At 39.1% G+C, this 21,753-nt stretch overlaps 2 protein-coding genes across 5 annotated transcripts in view; one reads left to right on the plus strand and one right to left on the minus strand.

The window, feature by feature from the left end:
• Positions 1 to 11,706, plus strand: part of CSPP1 (centrosome and spindle pole associated protein 1) — a 58,007-nt gene extending 46,301 nt beyond the window's left edge. The window contains exons 27-31 of the mRNA XM_057426100.1: positions 1,015 to 1,055; positions 2,338 to 2,401; positions 6,179 to 6,288; positions 6,491 to 6,641; positions 10,884 to 11,706. Coding sequence (XP_057282083.1) covers positions 1,015 to 1,055; positions 2,338 to 2,401; positions 6,179 to 6,288; positions 6,491 to 6,641; positions 10,884 to 11,110 — 593 coding nt within the window. The 3' untranslated portion in view covers positions 11,111 to 11,706. The remainder of the gene's footprint in view (positions 1 to 1,014; positions 1,056 to 2,337; positions 2,402 to 6,178; positions 6,289 to 6,490; positions 6,642 to 10,883) is intronic.
• A 2,841-nt stretch (positions 11,707 to 14,547) lies between these two features.
• Positions 14,548 to 21,753, minus strand: part of ARFGEF1 (ADP ribosylation factor guanine nucleotide exchange factor 1) — a 93,086-nt gene continuing 85,880 nt past the window's right edge. For all 4 annotated transcript variants that reach the window (XM_057426061.1, XM_057426060.1, XM_057426059.1 and 1 more), the window contains 6 exons: positions 20,120 to 20,249; positions 19,133 to 19,272; positions 18,599 to 18,767; positions 17,697 to 17,835; positions 16,737 to 16,854; positions 14,548 to 15,998 (listed from right to left, as the gene is read on the minus strand). In XM_057426061.1, the coding sequence (XP_057282044.1) occupies positions 15,834 to 15,998; positions 16,737 to 16,854; positions 17,697 to 17,835; positions 18,599 to 18,767; positions 19,133 to 19,272; positions 20,120 to 20,249 (861 nt within the window). In that variant the 3' untranslated portion in view covers positions 14,548 to 15,833. The remainder of the gene's footprint in view (positions 15,999 to 16,736; positions 16,855 to 17,696; positions 17,836 to 18,598; positions 18,768 to 19,132; positions 19,273 to 20,119; positions 20,250 to 21,753) is intronic.

Here is a 21,753-nt window from a genome sequence, read left to right on the forward strand (position 1 = left end):
TGGCAAGAAAACCAAAACACTTATGCTAGGGAAGAGAGGATGATCTTTATTATAGTAAGAAGGTCATCCATTCTGAGTTCTTTGGTACACTTTGGAAAATGGGTTTCTTTTTAAATGCTTTTTCATCTGAAATTACTTAACCTGGTGTGTTTTCTCAGTACCACATGCCAGTTGCATTAGGATTCAGTGGTATGCAGAACATGATGAAAAAACATTTCTTGTTAGCTGTGGGACTGGGTATTGTTTAAGATGCAGCAATTAAAATAATAAAGATCTTAAGGTATCAACAGACAAAACAGAAGAGGGTAAAAGAGAAAAACGGAGCATTCACACAGCAACCTTTTGTGCCCTCTTGTGTTGCTTTGATGGCTTAAACCATGCTGCTTTCCCAGAAGTTGATATTTTTTACATTACTCAGTCAACACTTGGACGTGACCTTTCCATAGCAAGTGTTGACAATGTTGTTGTAAACACAGCACAAAATTATTTCTGACTGTTGCAGTGTAGGCAGCTTTTCAGAATTCAGCACAACTTAGTGTGATTTTAGCATTTAGTGAACTGTGATTATATCTTCTTAAAAATACTGGGTTTTGGTAGCCACAAAACCAGTTATGCTTCCTTTTTCTGGATAGCAAGTCAGTTCTTGAACAGTTGAGAAGCACTGATTTTTGTTAGTGATGAACAGTATAGTTCTAGTGCGAAAAGTATGTTTGCTTTTTGGGAGAGACTGATGAATCCAGCCTTAAGAAGGGCTCGCACATGCTCAGAGTTCTTTGAAATAGCGTACTACTGAGTTCTGTTTGACTTCTGTGATTCTACATAAATTACCATAAGGAAACTGGAATAAACATAGCATTCAAAATGTTTTAAAAATGCTTGTTGCAATGTGTGTAATTTTAAAGTAGTAATGTGTAGTGATCTTCATTTTTGTAATAATATGTTGATAAAACTTCTAATATGCTTTTAATACTTTTATCGTTTTGTCCCTTGTCTCTGTGCCTTTTGTTGATCAAGATGATTCTGCTTCTGGTGGCAACCCACAAACCATGAGACTGGTAAGAATTAAACAGCTTTTTGTTATATTGCTTTGTCTTTTTCAAGTGCAAGAGATACATACTATGTCTTTCACAGATTTGGTGAAAGGAACTGCACTTAAAAAGACAGCAAGCTTATTTACTTCTCTTGCTTGTCAATACAATGAGTAACAGCTTCTTTAAATTTGACATACACATTGTTTATCTTTGTATATAGAGACAGTCTGATTCTTTAAACTCCCTTCTTTTTATTCACTAGTACTTACTTTATTTTCATGTGATGTTAGATTGCTGCTGGTCGTGGGAATTAATAGAAAAAGCCAACCCAGAAGCTGTTGCTCTGAATTCAGGTGGCTTAAATAATGCACATAGCCAATAATTATTTGTTATCTCAAATGGGATTTTTATTTTCTGACTTGGTGAGAAGAGTGAAAGAAAGTGCTGTCAAATTGGAATTCTACACTAACCTGAACTGCAAAATAACCAGTTGTGTCTTAGGGGAATGTGGAAGCATATAAAATGGAAGACTGTGCAAGGGGAAAGCCATTAGCCTCAAGGATAATACTAACTCCACACAGGAATTAAATATTTTCTTATTAAAATAAAAAAAACCCGCCTTTATGTATTTTAAAGTTGTAATTTACTGCCTGAAATTCTTCTTCAGAGCAGTGCTTTTCAGTGAAGAATTTGTTTTGTCTTGTTCTGTTTCCTCTGATGGTTTCTACTGCTTTGATTTCAGAGTGGTTTTCAACATAAATTATTCCATAGTAGAATTTCTGTAACAAATGGTTGCAATTATGCAGTGAACTAGAAGTATTACTCTTAGTGCTTGTTACGACTGAGAAGAAATTTGTTGTTTTAATGCTTTGATATCAAAGATTGCATGTGGTAGGCTAAGTGAAACATGGAATCATTCTTTATTTGTTCAATACATCGTACAAACCTTAGGTGCAAAACTCACTTCTAGTGCTGACTGTTCTCAAACTCAAGCAGAGTTACAAGGGTATGTTTCTTGATGAAAATTACTGTGTTACACTAATCACCGCTACAGTTGCCATATGTAAGCACATTCAGCAAATGGGATTACAACAGAAGGATAAAAAATCCCTAATGCTTAAAGAGAACATGAGTTCTTTAAAAATGTATAGGTATCTTGTAGGAATAAAATAAAGAATAGTACAGAAGACGGTAGAGCTGGTATTGATTTTGCAGAAGTTTGGCAATTAATTTCTATTAATTATAAGTTGGCCCAGAAATATATTGAGGCATCTGAATTTGCATGTCTCCTGTCTCACTTTTGTAGTTCAGGAATGAATCTGATGGATTCTTCAAAAATTCACTGTTGGAGTCGGATAGCGCTTTTATTGGTGAGTTCATATCTCCCCTTAACCATGTTACGAGTGTACAGACATGCCCTTTAACCTAATGACCTGTCTTTAAAATGATTGTTACTGTTTTAAAAGTTGCAAGGGGTGTAGCTATGATGATTGTTTTGAAGTATTAGAAAATTATGCCTCCAAATTAAAATGCAGATCTTGATGGAAGCGTACTGCATTAAATTTGTGTAGGTCACACCTAAAATTAATGATGCTGCTTGCTTGCTTTATACAGCTTCACATCTTTTAATGAGAAAGCACCTTTACATGCTCATTGGGCTCTGACTGGGATGTTAGTCTTCTCAAGGAGCTTTTTTGACACCTTTCCAGCTTTGCGTGAGGAAAAGCTAATATTTGTTCAGCAAATGTGTAGCAGTGGTTACAATGGTAGAATATGCAATGCTGTCCTATTATTCTGCAGCAAAGAAAATAATTTATTAGGAATCACAGTTTGCAAGTATGAGCTGTCTATAGTGAAATATAAAAGTGCTGGGCAGCCAGTGATTCTTTTCATCTTTATTCTTTTGTTTTACAAGCTTGCTCAATTTTAAGTCTTATTATATGGGCATAAGTGATTCATTCTAATCAACTGAAGTAGGTGATTTTTAGTTTTCTTAAGATTTTTGTATAGAGGAATGTGTCTCACACTGTCTTATGTCTCTTAATTCAAACTTTATATGCATGCATGTGGAAGTGCTGTTTCAGATATGATTGTTTCCAGTCACTAGAAATAATAAAGCTAGAATTTATCTTCTCTTAAAAAAAAAAGCCCCAACCAGCTCAAACCTCCATGAGTTATTTTCCATTAGTAGGCATTGGTCATCTATGGGAAATCATCTTACAAGGTTTTATTCTTTGCTGTAGGGGAGATGCAGTAGATTTCTTCAAGTGCTTTTTAATAAAACTAGGTATATTTCTATGTACCAATGATTGTTATCTCTGGCTTTGGTTTAAAAGCAGAATGTTTCGTTTGAAGTGTATTCCATCTTACTCTGCTAGCATGCAGGTCCTTGAGTACAGTATTGGGAAGGGCACAGGATGGGGCTTTAAGGTTTGTTCAGTGCATTTGATACTCTCTGTGGTCTGCAATGCATTCATTCTCCTTGAGGTTAGACAATACTGTGCATTAGTTACAGCCCAAATGATGAAAAGATACCTTAGGAGAGTCCGTCAGTCTAGAATATATCCTGTATCTAACAGGACGAAATAGGCACTATTGCCAGAATAAGCACATGGGGAGAATGTGCTGGGTGGGCAGACATGCAGCAACACTGCAGAGTACTCTCCCAGCCCCCAGTGATTTGTAACTCAGAGGCTTGCTTGGTCAAACGCTGTGTGTTTGCATTTAGTAAAACCATTGCTAAGATGGGTCTTTAATAGGTTGCCTTTCAAGAACTGGAATTGGCATTTCTGAATCCCTCTGATTGTTTACCATCAGTGGTTTGCGTGGATGTTTCCTTATAATGCCTTCTGTGAACTATCTCTCTTAAATCTACTCTGAATGCACCACCTGTGTAATGGGGCGCTCCTTGGTTTTAGTCATGGCTTTCACAAGGTTTGTGATATCTATAACCCTCCCTCCTATTTCCTCCTTCTGCTCATCCAGCTGATTCTTGCAGCTTAGTTAACTTACAGTACTATTCATCCCTTCCATTTTTCCTTTTTCTTTTTTTCGCAGATCATTTATGACTGTGGTGAAAAGCATATTCTCCAGTACTGAGCTGTAGGCACTAAAGCATTGTCACCTTTTGCATTGTTCAGGCTTTATAAATAGTTATTAAAATTCTGAATATGAATCTGGTGATTTCCATCCCTGTAATGAAAAAGGAAAACTGTCATTTATCTGTGGGCTGCCTTCTCTGTGAATTGTGCTGCTCACACTGTCTGAGGTCTCTTGTGAAGTGTTTGTGGTGTATTTTAACAATGTTTTAGTTTCATAAGAAGAGCAAAACACTGCCCTCTGTGGTTGTTTTTCTTTGGGTTTTTTTTTGACATGGGTTTAAATTCTAACTCCATTTTGTAATAGATGTTAGCATTACAAATTGATTTGCCTTCATGTCCTAGGGCTCAGATATTTGAGGCAGTTCTGAGTAAAGAGATTTATCTATTTCTTTTCCTCTTTATTTGCCTCACTTGAAACCCTAGAATTTATTAGTGTTAATGCAGTGATTTGGAGGCATGTCTGTGTAGCAGCATCTGAATGATAGATATGGAACATGTAGCATCTCACACTAATGAAACACTACAGGTACAAATAAATTCTTCTTTAGCTTGTACTTTGTTTCTGTTGGGATAAATTCACATGATTTAACAACTTTTTGTATTCTGAATAACAGCAATATTTGGAATATAATGAAGCTCAACTGATCTTGTAAATAAAATTCTGAGAAGTGGGTTGTTAGCCATATATCATTTCAAAATTATGCTTTGATTTGTTTTTACTTGAGCCATTGTGACGAGAGCATCAATACCTTTGGTGAAACTGGGGGAGGGAAAAGGGGAGAGAGGAATAAAATTTTCTTTTCTAGGGAAAACCCAACTGGTAACGTGAAGGGATTTTTTTTTGAAATAGCTGTCTGTGTCTCTGAGCTTCTCAATTTTCAACAGAAATAATTGTTACTTAAAAAAATTAGTTTTAAGATCTTTGAAACTTGTCAATGATATAAAATATTTCATGAGAATGTATTTTCAACTCGCTAGGAAGTGGAAAATCCCATTCTTTCCGCAGTTGTGGTTTATTTTTAATGTCACAACATGTCTTTTCAGGCAAATGCTGCAGAATTGTTCAGTACTCTCTGTGTGTGTATATTTACACGCATTTATCTTTTTTAAAATTAATGTGTCATACTCCCCTAAGAGCCTTTCCAAAACATGACTGTTGTCAAAGAGTGATTGGTGGTAATGGATTCTGTACTGGTTTTGTTAGGCAGAGACCTTTCTTTCTCTGGGAGGCTTTGTTTTGTGAGCCTGAACTGGAGAGACTGAACTAGAAAATGGAGCCCGCTGTCCGCACCAAGCAGCGGCAAAGGCATAAACCAGCCCCAGGCAGTGGATACTGGTCCTGGAATGAAAAAAAGTATCTGTTTGAAACACTTTCTATTTGAAGTTATTGTCAGAATCGGCAAAGGAAGGGGAAATAGACAAAAGAAGTGTGAAGCAGAGACGTCACCTTAGGGTTCATTTATATTATTAAAAGTAGATGAAAATCTGCCACTGTAATGTGGTACAGGTATGATAAAAAATTTATTTACTTACTTATTTTTATATGAACAGATTCTAACACATTACATGAAAAGACTAAGATACAACTAAGGATATATGATTAAGGCACCAATTATGTTATCATAGAACATCCATATATTTACATACATGATTTATTCCATGACTACTATGCTTCCCATTTACCCAGTGTTCTCTCACTACATTCAAGTACTCATCTGCTTTAAAGGTCTAGGTATAAAGAAGGTATGGTGATAGGTGGTGGATCTGCAGGATGTGAAATGCTTTATCCTCTACATGAGAGAGAGGTCTCAATACATATCTCAAGATATTCCTTGAAGTTCATCCCTTGCTGCTGTTGTGGTACCTTGTTCTTTTGTCTGCATCTGGATTATCACTGGCTTTATGCAAGATGTCCTAATGAATAAATTCCTTTGATTCCTGTGATTAAATCAAGTACAATGTATTGGCTCATTTCAGAACATAAACAGGTTTGAACACTGCCAAATATTTTGATTGCTTTGAAAATGATTTCACCTGTTTTTCCAGGTGCTAACGGGGAAACATTTCCGGCCTTAGAAGAAGTTAATTCATCACCGCAGCTTCGACCTTCTGCAAGGGAGAGGAGACGAATGAAGCATAAAGCTTTGGAGTGTGCTGTATGTATGGTAACTGGATTAACCTAAACATGAAGGTGGACCACAGATCTAATGTCAGACAGTTTCTGTGGTTCCTTAGTGGCTAGATGATATGGATGCATCGATGGGTATGGATGATGTAAGTGTACATGTATAGCTGTTTGCCCTTTTTAAAAGGATACCGTTTAACTGATGGATTTGTGTGTTTTGGGATTTTCTGTAGGAGGGTGTTCCATGGGGTCAGACACCATTGCTGCAGCCTGACAGCTCTTCTTTGCACTCAAGCTTCAGCCTTGATATTGATCAGTTGAAAGGCAAGAATGAAGAACGTTTGCACAGACTGACTGAGCTCCAGCAGAAATCTGCGTGCTTAGGTATACCCTTTGTGGTAGAGGTGATGCAGTGAATACTAAGTAATGACAATAATTAAAGGAACGAATCTTAAGAAACTGCTTGTAGTTGAAGCAACTAGCTCAAACAGGAGTTATTTACAGAGTTCTGTAGTTGGTGCACGAGGTTGACCAGCAAACTTCAAAACAGCTTTAAGTTTAGAGAAGGGTAGTACGAAAAGATGCTCTAATTCCTATCTGATCAGCCACTCATACTTGTCCTGTCTGTACCACTTTTAATACTGTGATGTGTCACTGCTAGCGGTAAGAAGTAGCTGTCCAGCTGTGTAACTGAAATGTTAGTGAAAAGAAATGAAACTCCAAATTGATGAATGTTGATGGGGTGCCTGTGTGAGTTTATTGGCATTCCTAGGAATCAGATATCTGTGGTCCAACCAGCATGAAGATAGGCCATAAAATTGTCTATAAAAAGCACTTAAATTTCTAGTTAATTTGAATTTTCTATAGGTTTGTTAACATAAATGATCATTCAGTATTTGAGGTTTATTGATGCCTCTTTCACTATACCTGCACTTGAATTTATTATGTAAGTAAGTCTTGTAACCATATAAACGTCAAACTTGAGGAGTTAATGCAGGAGTTCTCCATTGGCTGACAGCCTGATGTAGATCCATTTTGGGTATGAGGTACCAATAATGGCATCCATTAGTGGCCTTCAGTTTCTCACATGGATCATGACAGCATTGATAAGCTTTGTGCTAATGAGTTTTTCATGTGTGTCTGAAATCTCCCCTTTTTTTTAGGAGGTGGTTGCTATGCTGTCTAGGCAATTACAGTATCAGTAGCCTTTTTATAAACTTAATGAGGGTACAGATGCTGACAGTGTTTCTGTTGCCATGGGTACTTTTACGAGCACTTCATCCTCTTCTGGATAGTTTGTTTTAACCATCTCACTGTGATTTTTAAGTCACTGAAAAACCCCATTCATGTTCATTTCTTTTTTAACCTAAACAAATGCTTCTGTTTGTTATGGTCCCCAGAGCTACAGCCTTTATATATATATATATATATATATTTTTTTTTTTTTTGTTTATGTGTATATATAGATATTTGTAAGTCTCTATGTAGCTTGTTCTTTGGATCACATGGGAACCATCATTCATCCTTAGCGTATGTGCCTCTTGGAAATGTAACAGGAGATTCTTTTGCTCAGCTGTGGTTGCCAGGGCTGCGCTGCTGCCTGCCTCCTGTTCCCTCCTCGTACTCGGTGACATTACAGAAATAATGAATGAAGCAAAGTGGGGTTATTCCTTTTCCCTTGCTGTTTGACAGAACCCTCGTGGCATCCTCTTGCTTTCCTAACAGCTAGGACTGTTATTTCTCCTCTGCTATCAGAGACGCTGCTGGGGGGAAAACAACTCTGTCAGATATATAGTTAAGGAGCTCTGGTTATGTTCCTGTTAAACCAGTGGGATAAGGCAATTGACAGGCTTTGATAAATTATAAGAGGTGATCCTGTTGGCACGGCAGGGAGCCTCTATTCATAGCAGTTCACTTTCCTTTATGGGACTGATGTGGGAATCCTAAAGCCACCCAGAATTGTTTTCTTACTTGGAAAACCAGTGCATATTGGAGCCAGGCCTCCTTCTCTTGTTTTCACCCATCCAAAAAACATTCCCATCAATGTAGACTTGGTGAGTGTTTGGGTGATGACGTTTCTGCAAGACAGCAGCTATTTTTTGTAGTGGGCAATGTATGCATGTTCCTAAGTGCGTAAACAAGAGCAGGCTCAGCTGCAGAAGAGAGACTTCTCACAGCTTTGAGCATGTTAAGTATGTATGTGGTTGAGACCCATATGTATATGAAGTTGCCTAAATTCCTTGAGACTTAGGAATTCCTCTGTGCCTCTAAGTAAAAGAATGCTGGAGCACAGATGATCTACAGCAGGGCAGCAGTACTGATTCCTGGTAAGAGCAGGTCGACAGAAGACAAACAAACACCAATATCCAGTCCAGGGCACTGAAGGAGTTTGTTCTCATTTATGGGTAGGGTGTGCTGCTGTCAGTGGTTAGTGGGAATCCAGACATCACTCAATTTCCAAATCAGTATTTCATGTGAAGGAAAGAAGGCTACTTATCCCCAGCCTCCAAGTACAAACTGTGAATTCTCAAGTGGCAACTCCAAAGAAAATTCTTTATATGTAGCCCAATTAGGAACAGGTTGTTTTTTTATGGAGTGTACAAAGTGTTGAAATTGTGATGAAGCAAGTTCTGTACTGCAGCTATCTGTTGTACTGTCTGAAAGCAGTACCAAGTGAGTTGTGCTATAGTGTTGTGCACGATGACCTGTGATGATCTCATCTCTGACAAAAGAGTTGTTCTTCCCTCTGACTGCTGGAAGATCCAATGGCTTTGTTTCTGAAGGCAGCAGTACTTAAGTGCAGGGAAATGCAGCCTTCTGGCCTCAAAGTCTGCAGTTTGTCTCAAAACAGATGCCTTATTTTTAGTGTTTATAATCTCTTAAAGAAGTAGCAAAGAGAAAATTGATTTTCCTTAGGTACTGTTTTTCCTGCTGTGTGTTGTTGTTACATACGTTATGGGGGGTTAACACCTGCAGGTTCCAACTGACAGCAGAGTTGGTCTGACCCAGGATTTAGGAGGGAAGGAAGTTCACTGCCAGCTTTACACCGAGCTCAAGCACTGGAGATGACAGGCTCTAGAGAGGGAATTAGTTACACTTTCAGTGGTACAGAGAAGTTTGATTTTAACTGAGAAGGCTTGGAGGAGGATTAGATCATTGTCTGTATGAAGTGCAGAACTCAGGGGTTCACTGCCAAGTTCTTTTAGAACAAAAAGGATGTGGTACTTTGGTTTCCAACTTGCATCCCTTGGGCACTATGAGGAAGGCTGAGCCTTCACTCTCAGCACATGTGGGATTGTGCAGTTTCTGTTCTTCCCTTGTCTACACACCTGGTTGCTGCTGCTTCTGCAGGACTTGGGCTCTCCTACCCATGCTTACAGCATCAACTTTCATGTTTTAATGAGACGCTTCAGAGAAACTTTGGTTTAAAATCAGATTTTTAAAAGTCTTTTTTTTTTTTTCTGAATAAAAACCTGACACAAATTGCTTAAGTGAAATGTCTGAGCACTAAAGAACACACAGTTCGCTTACATTCTGCTGAAATTAAAATCTTTCTACAAAATTTTGGTGCGTTTTTTCCTAATCTAGAGACTTCAGACATTTTTCTGCCTAGCTTAAAAAAATCCCCAACAAACCAGAACGTCCTTTTACATGGCTCGTCTTTAAAGAAGAAAACTGCAGTTTTCAGTTGGTATAGGTGTGGAGGTTTTCCATTGTGTCTTGGTTTATTTATATATGTAAAAATTGTGTCATGAATCCAAAGAATGAAGAGCACAGAGAAATGATACATTTATATCATTTTGTATTTATGCATATAATATCTAGTCATGTTGTTTGATAATCCACACTACAAGCTGTCTGTTTGAAGTATTAAGTGTGTGTGATTGCTGTCAGATTTGTAACAAGTAGTAGTGGAGTTCAGAGTGACAGTGACCCCAAGCTCAAAGGCAAGGCTGTTCTGGTGTTTTGGGGTTTTTTTTTGGTGTGCTTTGTTTTGTAGCTGGAAGATGATGACTTACCTGTCCCACGTGCATTTCAGAATGACATTGCATTAAGGTCATTAGCTGTGCGGAACCATCGTGCACAGACTTGCTTGTATTTGCACTGTTTACCAGTGGTAAAATATTTCTTCCCAAGTTATCTCCTGCATAAGAGACTGCCTATACCAGGGTGTTTAGCCACAGCACTACAGTTAATGACCTTGTTTATATGGGCATTTTCTATGCATGTACGTAGTGACACATTTGACTTCTCCGTACAATAGGAGGCTTTTGGAAAGAACCTTTTGCCAAATCTCCCTGCCCATGGCAGGAGGTTGGAACTAGGTGACCCTTAAGGTCCCTTCCAACCCATGCCATTCTGTGATTCTACGAAATCCATCCAGGTTTGTCCTTAGGTTGATGTGGCAGGAGGAGGAGCTGTTGACATTAACGATGTGGAGTCTGCTGTTTACTCTAGGTGGGCCCAGTTCCTCAGAACACCAGCAATGTGTTTCAAGTAGAAATGAATGTGATTTAAAAGCATTTTTATGCTTTCATAGCAGACAGATAAGCCTGTTCAGTATTACAGAATGTTGTGGCAAGCTTTTGTCCCCTTTAACACATACATGTTGCTCTCCTCTCTCAGGTGATAACCTTTCCCTGGGGGAAGCGGAGGACCTGTTGAAGCCTGCTCCATCCAATGCTGGCAGGCGGCCTAGTTCTGTTGACACGGTTGCAACAGAGCCCTGGCTGCGACCAGGAACTTCAGAGACGCTCCAGAGGCTCATGGCAGATGAGTCGAGCCCAGCAAAGCTTTCACCTGAGGCCGCGCTACCGCTGAGCTGGCAGGGGCTGTCCACTGCGCACGGCTGACCCAGCGCCCCCGAACCGCTGTGCCTTGTGCAGGCAGGGGCCACGCCGCACTACTGCACTTTCTAGGGCTGCCGAGCCCTCCTCCAGGGATGTAGCATGGAGATGTAGGTAGGATTTTAAATAGCAATAACAAGGTAACAGAAGCTGCAGTGCAGTGGAGATGGAGGGCAGGGATGTTTTGTATTGTATGCTGTGTGGAGGAATAGTTTAGTGGTTTTGCACTTTTTAAATGAGTTTCAGCCTCAGAGCTGGACTTACCACAAGAAACTGTGTGTTTGTGTGTGTGAATTTAATATTAAATCAAAGTGAATTTTTAGCTTTGTTTATAGTCAAACTCTAAACCAGTTTGGAAATAGAGTAACCCAACAGCTGAGGTGCATTTTAAGCTTTCACCAAAACAGTAAGTAACTCAGAGAAAGGCACTTGCTTTTCATACAGTCGGGAGTGCTGACCTGCATGAAAGCTCAACTGTTTCATGGACTATTAGCAATGTATCTTATTCCCTAACCTGTTATGTGCTGGAAATACAGATAGTGTTGCATATATTTAATTTATGGTTCTGATTTAAGAGTTAATAAATTATTTTATTACTAAAAGTGTGAAAGCAGATTTTTCTTGTTTGCTTGTATTTACTCATGAACAAACTAGAACATTGAGGCTGCCTTCAAAGAAGCAGAAAAAATACATCTGGAAAAAGCATTGAATAAAAGAATGGAGCTTTAGCAAGAAGGACTTGTAGCTACAAGCAAGATTTTAGATGTTCAGTGAACAGAAACACCAAGATAAAGGGTAAGGCTGTGACTTTGCTCTGGGTTAGGAATTCCCACGCAGAAACCAAAACTTGACCAACAGGGAAAACAAATAATGAAACCAAAACAATTTGTAAAAATGTCTTTATTTTCACTAAAATGCTGCCTTCAAGGCAGTCTGCCTGCAAGGCAAGGGCCTGTCTGTGATGACAGCAGGCTGGGGATGCTTACTGAGAGCTGTAGTACTGCAACATTGTGTTGTGCTTCGCTTCTTTGTGGGTTTAGCATGTTAATTCTCAGACAGCGCCACGTCGTGCTCAATCCTACCCCTTAGTTTCTGGCGTACCAGTTGGGGTATGTCAGAAATGGCCAGTAAATAATGGAGGGAGTGTGGTGTAATCCAAGGCCTAGGCTAGAGCATGTAACATAGGGCTCATGTTGGCTTGAATCCCCAACTAATTTTAAGCAGCTTAAGTGAAAAGGTTTTATGTACAGTTACCACCCTACCAGCACCTCTCCTGATGAAGTCCACCTCATGCATTTCACACTTCAGTTTGTCACGTGCCAGCCCTCCCCTCGGTTTTGATGCTCAAAGACCCTCTTCAGTTGTTTCATGCGTTGAACTTTGTGATGTGTTAGATACAGAATTTGTATCTAAATTCTGTGCTAGATACAGAATTTGTCTTCTCCCTCACTGAGTGGCTTAGTTAAATTTTTTAATTTATCCCCCAAACTATGACTGACCCATAAAGTTAGTGTTAGCCTAAACCACCAGGCTCATTTAACTGCAAGGAGCTCTTTAAATGTCACTGACCATCCCATCCAAGCATAGGACACTGCACAGCCCCACTTTGATTTGCTTCCTTCACTGCTGCAGTGACGAGACCACTGAACCTACTTTACCCTCACTGCTTAACAGCATTTAGCATTGTGATTTACACTTTCATTACAGCTGTCCTCCCCTTGACATTGAGGCTGATACCCAGGATACTCTTGCTCCTTCACATATTTCCCAGTCTTCCTTTCAGTATATACAAAGCTCAGCTGCCAGCACAGCCTTTTTGCCCACCTCCCTGCATGGTTTTATTTTTATCATGACAGTCTCATCTGCAAAATAAAGCAGCTGCACTCTGCAGGCCTGAGCTCAGAGCTGAGCTGACTGATGTAGAACTCATTTCCTGCCTCTGACCCTGCTTTTCTGATAACGATGTGTAGATGCAAGTTGAAAATGATACCCAGAGCACAGCAAGTGCAGTTCTGGCACTGCAACAGCTAAAGAGAGGTGCAGGAGAGAGTCACGATGTGCCAGGAGTTCAGTTTCCAATCATCCAAGGCTGAACAGCGTATTAGGCCTCTTCCAAGTAAGCAATTACTAAGGGAAGGCCTGAGAAGGTCATGCTGTAAGGTTAAGTCCTTAGTAAATAGGAGCACACAACAATGAAGCAAATAAGGCTTAAAAAAATCTCAACCCCACAAATCACAACCCAAACTACCAGATGTTTTAGGTAATCTGTTGTACTTGGTGCTGAGGAATCTTGAACACAGCCATTTAAAAAGGAAGTGGGCATACATGACTAGCTGTTATAGCAGTGCTGTGGGTCACAGATAGTACCAGTAACACCACTTGCCACTGGTGTAAGGGAGAGTCTGATATCAAGAGGAATGGGAAGACATTATAGGTACACCAAGCATTATTACTGATCACTGTCAGACCAACAGACCTTGGGTCTGACCTAATACAGTGGTTTAACCTTTAAACATTACACAACAAACTGAAAAAAAAAACAAAATACAGCCCAAGAAGAAAGGCTGTACAACTGCAGTTAATTAAAATAACTCAGTTCTCCCCCTTCTGATTTTGTTAAATGCAATTTGGTTTTGCTGCACTCCAGTTAACATTATGAGAAAACTCCTAGTCACAGGTCATGCTGTTTAATTCCCTTCACTGCACTGAACTGCTTACTTTTGTGAGCAGCTACCGGGAGATATATTTCTCTGTCAGGTCAGACTCCCTTGTCCACTTCTCAGTTGTCACACTTTTATCCTCTGCTAGTCCCAAGTTTTATCACAGAATAGTTTGGGGTGGAAGGGACATTAAAGATCATCTAGTTCACTAGAACCAGAATACTGCCAGGTACAGGGCAGCCACAGCTTCTCTTGCCAACTTGTGCCAGTGCCTCACCAAATATTTCTAACAAATATCTACTCTAAATCTCATCTCATCTTAAAACCATTCCACTACCTGGACTTGGAAGAAGTCCATCTCACATTTCTTGTAGGCCCCCCCTTTGAGCACTGGAAGCTGCTCTAATGTCTCCTTAGAACCTTCTATTCTCCACACTGAACAAGCCCAATTTGCTGGGCCTTCCTTCATAGCAGAGGTGCTCCAGCTGGATGACATATTCCCAGGCAGCAGTCAGACAAAATGTTATAATCTGTTTCCTATTAATATGTTAATTTCCAGAAAGCAGACTGCGGTGTTTGAGTTTCTGTCTTTGCAGCACTGCAGGGTTCATTTGACTGGTCAACCTACAAGCGCCTCTATTCTTTCCACAACTATCAATCAAGGGCACCCACCTATCTGCCCCCAGAGGCCCGGGATTTGTTCCTTTGGAATGAGAGCATGAGAGGCAAAGGAAGCTGTAGGACAAGTAGCTGTGGGTTAGACTGGTTTTGATTGCACTGATGAAAGAGTTCAAAAACTTTATTGACCTATAACCTGATTAGAATATGCCAGATGAGAACCAAATATTGTACAGAAAGTTGTACAGAATTTTTTTTACATAGAAAACTTTACATATCTGTACCATATACATTTTGTCCATCTGAAAAAAATTTCTACATCCATTGTAATACAGAATGCTTGACAATCTTGTCTTTAAACCATCAGAGCACAATTCACAGTATGAATACATTTCCAATAAATTTAACCATCCCCAAACCATGCCAGATTTGTTACTTGAATATATTCAACACTAAATTCTGTACATAAGAGTGAAATCTACATCAAACAAAAAACATCTGACAGCAGACACAACCTAGACTTGTTTGCAGCGATTCAAGTTCCAGTCCTTGAAGGATCATCATTTCAATGGCTCATTATAGTTAAAAGCCCTAAAACATGTATATTACAGGCAGTTATGTCAGTCGTGATATTTCTACCTCTGTTCTTGACAAAAGTCAGCAACACCAACTTCTGGGCTACAATGAAACCAAAAAAGAAGGTAGAAAAAAAGAACAAAAGCAAGAAAGAAAAGAAAAAGATCACAACCCCCAAAAAATAAACCCAAACTTCTAGTGCATCTGGTAAACAGTGAAGTGTTACGGGTTTTCAGCAAATCAAGAATACAGAAATAAAACAATCCAGGAAGAACTGTATAGTGTTAAAGAGTTTATATTACAGACCTGCATCTCTGTACATTTTTCACAGAAGGATGATTCCCAATGTCTCAGACAGCCTGAGTGTGCAAAAATCTTAGAATATCAGACATAGTTGCTAAATATCTTTTCCCATGAACAATAATCTTCTTTTCACTATAAACATTTTATCATTCAAAATACAGCTCTCCTGAGTTGTACTTCTTGCAGAAGCTCAAACCTTTACATATATAGTTCTTTGGGTACATTTTACTTTCACACCAACCATAAACATCTGTTGCTAAACTGCTGTCTAGGACAGTAAAGGACACTGCAGCCCATGCTGACAGAAGGACTGTGCTAAAAACTGGCTCTGTGCTCAGCATGAGCCAGGTAAGAGAAACCAATAGAGATAATCCGTCAGGAAATAAAGGGACTGGAGTATTGCAAGCCTTAATTACAGTTGTAAGCATCGGTACCGTTAACCCTTGGATACACGTTGCCAGACAAAGAAATCATTTTTATGGATATCCAGACAGAATGGCTCAGCTACCTGGTCCTTTTACTTAGCTGAGGAATAGAAACTTTTCAACAGAGCAATACTCAGTCACTATCTGCTACTGCTTGCTTAATCCAGACTCCTGTTCTGGTGGCTGGGATATCTGGAAAACCATACCAATCCGCAGAAAAAACCTCCGCAGAACAGCTCGAAGTTCAGGAATCAGGTCAAATTGCATAATTTCACACAAGAGAGGGTAGTAGAATGAGGCATGAGCCTTGAACTGAGGAGAAAACAAACAGAAGAAATTATTCTATTACACATCAATACACCTCAGAGGGCATGCTGCCAGTGAAGGGTTTTAAAAGCTCTCCCAAGTCAAGGTGAGAAACCCACAAAGGGACAAGCAGGAACACTTTGTAACTGAAGCCAGCACTGCTAGAGTAAGGCTAAGACAGCAGTGAGGTACTCTGACAGATGCTCAATGGCTACACACAGCTCCTTTCTAATGCTTGTTTTTTAAGAGAAAGTTTTTCTATCACCAGGTTTTTGTTACAGGGGACCCTTTTCACTTAGTATTTCAGCTAAGTTTTGTTAGAAATAAAGGGAGATCCAAATATGGATTCATTTACTGCAGAATTGCTTTGGAGAAGGTCAAGGTGATGTACATGCAGCACTGGAGGCATAAACAGGAGTTAGTTCTTTGAATAAATTATCAGCCACTAATCCTCTTCCTCAGCAGGAAAGGGGTAAAAGCAATTTCACACATGCTTCTAAAAGATTTTAGCATCTTTTGAATTTTCTCAGACATGTTTTATTTCATCACTTCCTGCACCCTCACTCTGCATTACTCTCAGTGCGTCAAGTGTATGCATTTCAATGTACATTCCCTCAATGAAGAGGGTCTACAGAGCAGAAGGAAGTTTTAATGTCAAGTATTTAACTGTGTGTGAAGAACTGGCCTCAAACTACTTCTTACCTCTAAGTGTTGTCTTAAATACCATTCCAAACAGTTACTTACCCTTTCATCACTTATCTTCAGGACTTTAGTCAAGAATAAGAGTAATAGATTAGTCCAGGCTTCCCGATGACTTTCTGAAGTAAGAGTAAGGAAATAACTCAGAGCCTCACTGCAGACACTAGAGAGAAAAGACACAAAATCTAGTTAACCAGCATCTGACTTAGAGCTCTACTGCAGAGAGGGCTTTACAACTGTACCAGTGTAGAGGCCTGGTGCAGAACAGCATCATTTTATGAAAACTACTGTAAGCCCGAGTAGTAACAGAAAGCAGTGATTTTTGTTCAACTCAAAGTCCCAGGACTCCAGGAATAAATACACTAACAAATCAGGACTGCGCAGTTTGTGCATGTATTTAAAGCATATCAAGTGCTCTTTGAGAGTTATTAGACTGCATGTGACAAAACGGTACACAGACTTTAAAAATCAATCTCATGCTGATGCAACCAGCCCTGCTCCCTGGTCTGTAAACCTTAAAGTACTTCCACTGCGTTACTGCCATGTTTTAAGCCCTCTGTTATATCAACACCTGCTTGCACAGCTTTGCAAACTAAGAACATTCAGGTGAAACTCAGTATTCACAGTAATAACCAAAAGGCCAAAAGCTTCTGTATGCCCACAGGCTCCTCCATCCGAGTGCTCCCTGCAGACAAAACCAAACTGCATCATTTACCTAAACCATCCAAGGACAGTGAAAGAAAAAAGCAGGGTTTAGTTGATAGAACCATAGAATAGTTAGGGTTGGGAAGGACCGTAAGATCATCTAGTTCCAACCCCCTGCCATGGGCAGGGACACCTCACACTAAACCATATCACCCAAGGCTTCTTCCAGCCTGGCTTTGAACACTGTGTCCACCACCTGTTAGCTCTAGGAAGTTTACTGCAAACAGAAGTCTACCCTTTTAAATAAACATTCTTTAACATCAGAAGTAACATCAACAGGTTCAGCTATGTGGAGCTTACTTGAGTAGCCTTTGCTGGACTTCCTCCCATGCACTGGTACGGCTTTCATCCATGTACATACGGAACAGGATGCGCAGCCCACAGGCAAGACTGCTAGTCTCCTGTTTCAGAAGATTAGGCTTTGATTTGCCTTTAAAACCTAGAGAAATTCCAAGCATCTGTTTAGATTCCTGTTTCATCTGACATTTTCCCTTACAGTCCTCCACCTTCTAAGCATCTTCTGCATATAGACAAAAGAACCCCCTTATGGAATTTTTTTCTCATTACATTTAGTACAATAGAGTCCTGCTAAAAATTAACCTACGTATATGTACCAGAATTGTGTTTGGCACCCATTTTTGTATAGGCTTCCAAGTACATTTGAAACGTGGGTGTATGTTAAAAGTGCACTCCAACCACTAGAACAATGGACCAATTTGTCTCAATCATATATATATATATTTTTATATATATATATATATAGTGTATAATGGTTTATTGCTGGTTTTGGATTCAAATATTAATATAGCTTACTGTGGGGCAAAGAATAGATCAGACGCAATGCTAAAGAGAGTCCATTTTCCAGCTATTTCAGAAAATGACACTTATACAACATTGGTAGGTAAAGCAAACACCCTTAATAGTTTCGGAGTTTTCTGGTGGCAGCTTCCAAGTATGAGGCTCGCACCGACAACCAGGGATCAGCTTGGCAGCTGTAACCCAGTGAATCCTTAAGTCTTAGGAAATCCAAAGGGTATTTGCTCAGATGAGGTGGTCTCCCCTTAGGGATTTTAGGGTTATGAAGTTAAAACCTTATATTCAATTTAATTTTCAGCATCCTAGCACTTCTGACCTATTTTTGGGTCAATTCAAAGCACAGTAACACATTCTCACAAAATGACTCTCCGAGGCGACTGACTCACCTGCTTTCCAGAGAGCAGTTCTTTGTTCATTGTTGGAGTTAAATGCTTTAGCAAATCTGTGAGATTCCAGCAGACAATCGAGGAGTTTGAAAAGCTGCTGTGACGTTAGAAAACGATACATCCCTTGGTCTTGTGTATCCACATGGACATCAAAGTCTACTGCATCTCTCTATTACAAAGGAAGAGATCTCAAGTAAAAATTTGCAACTGACTTCAGCAAGCTCCAGTGATTAACTCAGATCCTACCCTGTTTCCATCTGTACTCGTGTTTAAACTTAAAACTGCATTTGGAAGTTGTATCTACATCCCAGTTACAGAAATCCCTTTAAACAATACATGTTTTAACCTCCACAGTGCACTGCCTCAGCACAGCAAGTGCAATTTAATACAAGATGTAAAAGACCTTAACAGTCTGCTGGAAATTCTCCAGCACTTCTAAAAACTGTAAATTAGAATATGTTATGGGAATTTATGAATTTTTATTCGCTAGAGGAAAACCTGTTAAAAAGAAAGACACCAATCAGTTTTACTTACTTGTGCTGCTGCTAGATTCTCCGCATCCTCTTTTTTGCTAGTTGCTGGGAAGAATACAATGTTGTCGATAGTCTGAATGAGTTCCAGTTGTACAACACATTTGATTAAAAGAGCAGCAAATAACTTCTGTTCTGGAAATTCTTTAAAGGAAAGAAAACTGCTCGTTAACTGAAGAACTACATTACTTGTTTCTTTTTTGAGTTATTTTGGGGGTAAGTTGAAGAACAGTTTAACCTCAAGCACATTCATAAACCAAACCTGGAATCCACCCATCTGAATTACTCTTATAAAACCAGGACTGACAACCATGATTCTATGAACCACTGTTAACAACTGGCAGGTTCTTAAGAACTACTTCCGAACCTTAAAGCTGCCTGACAAATACTGGACAAATATTCAGTGTTACCTAAAAATCACCAGAATTAGTGATCTTGTTAGCATCAGTGCAATGGCAAGAATGACAGGCTAAGACTGCACAAAGGCAGAGGAAGCTTAGGACAGCACTGATAAAACTGATGCTTGTTTGTACTTGTGGCAAGTACTATAATACCACCAGGTATGAGCATTTTAAGCACCAACACATTAACTCTGCACAAATATCTTAAGTATATCTTGATATACGCTCTTCAAATCAGTCTAAATACACTTTCCTCCCCGCTCCCCCCATCCCCCAGCAATTGCTTTTGTTGCTGTCTGCACAGAAAGGACTCTGCTCTTAATTAAAAACAATATACTGATCTGGGTTAAAGGCCTGCGAGTTAGCAGCTGAACTCTAGATTTGTAAGGCACAGGTGAAAAACGTGGACCCACAGGACCCCAACAGCATTCTGTCATGCTACATGAAGACAAATGTAATTTTCTTCACATGATGTTTCTCAAGTTACAGCTAGGGCTATAATTAAAGATATTAAACCTCTGCTAAATAAACTTCTGCTAACTACTACTATGTAATGGATATAAAATGCCAAATCACTACAAAACACGCACTTGCTGTTGGCCTGGTTTTATTCATTTCTTCACCTACTGTGGACCCTGGGCTGGGTTGGTATGGTCGTCCATCTGAAGATCTAGGCTGAATAGAATCATGAATATCTACTGACTTCTGTGAGATGGTATCCTGAGAAAAACAAAACAAAACGATTAAAAATTAACTTACAGAAACCTCCTGCGATCTGATCCCCAATAGTGTTGTGCTCTTTATAGCTTCAGACATTGGCTGTTTCAACACAGATTGAATGTGTGAGGTTTGCTGCAAGGTTTCAATACTGGTAAATAGAGTTATCTGCTCTGATTTACAATAAAACCTCTAACAGCTTCTGTGAGTATTCCTTTTGTAACAGGTGAAAATATGAACACACAGCTCTTAAATGACAAGTCTCATTAATAAGAGGTATCATCAAACTTCAATCTTTACCTGGCCTTTACTCCCTTGAATGTTCTCATTTACAAGCTCCTAACATGTTTGTAGGTGCTATGGGAATTTACCACAGTAAAATGATGATGAAGGAGAATATATGTGGGTCAAGAAAATGTTTTAATTTAAAATGTTCTTGCTAGAGAGCTGCTTCAGCAGACTTCTTCAGTGTATTCTTATTCTCCATCTTGTAATATGTTATATTGTGAGGTAAATCACAATGACTTTGGCAGATGAATTGCTGGGGTTTTGATTTATTTTTTTAATAAATATCTTCCTTCTCGAGCAGTTGAATGTGAAGTGTTAAGACCAGTGGTAATACCTATTGTTTGCATTTCAGAAAGCAGCCACCAAAATAGGGAAATGTCATTAATGTAATTAATGGCAAAATATGTTATCATTAACTGCAAAGCAGTTATATATAGCAATTGTTGCCCCTTTCAACAACCCAGCACCTCTATTGGCATTTGTTCCGTAAGTGCCACTGGAGACTACACATTAATTCCCTATGTTGTTAGCAAGATTTAAATCTACACATACAGTTCCTATGAAGAATGTATCAGCATCTCTTGCCAGTGAGTTACAAAGGTTTTCATCTCTATTAAGTATAAACATACTTTCAATAGTAGATAATAGAACACTTCATTAGATTTGAACTGCCTGAAGAAAAATCAGATGGAAATATCTAAAGCCTGCAAGAATTCTACCTACCAAAAGAAAGCATCCAAAATGTATCTGTTTTAACACTATTTATTATACAAGTTCTGTTAACTTTGGAGTAGTAAAGTGCTTTTTTTTACACATAAGACAAACTTTTTGAAAACATTCAAGTTAAACTATTTCAAAGAGAAAAGATCTTTCAATTTATTCATGACTAAGACACTGATTATATTTGCCATTCTGCATGCTGTTATATTTGACATAAAACACAGCCAAGATAAAACTTTTTATATATCAAACCACTACAAATGACTGAAGGTATAACAAACACATTCAGTCATGGATGTAAAATACCTGTATAATGAAAACTGGCTATCACTGGCTATTTACGCTCTGTTGAAAGTAAATGATGTTAGCACTCCACGAAGTTAAACGGAGGGAGTCAAGTCTCTCTTAGTAGAACTCATTTGGGACCATATCCTTGAGCAATTTTTATCAAATGCTTCATTAATCTATAAAGAACTTGCAGCAATCTAGTGAGAATGTC

The sequence above is a fragment of the Pezoporus wallicus genome, unplaced genomic scaffold (assembly GCF_028554395.1).
Source record: "Pezoporus wallicus isolate ANWC-B61680 ecotype Strahan unplaced genomic scaffold, APGP_CSIRO_Pwel_v1 contig_4131, whole genome shotgun sequence".
Classification (NCBI taxonomy): domain Eukaryota; kingdom Metazoa; phylum Chordata; class Aves; order Psittaciformes; family Psittacidae; genus Pezoporus; species Pezoporus wallicus.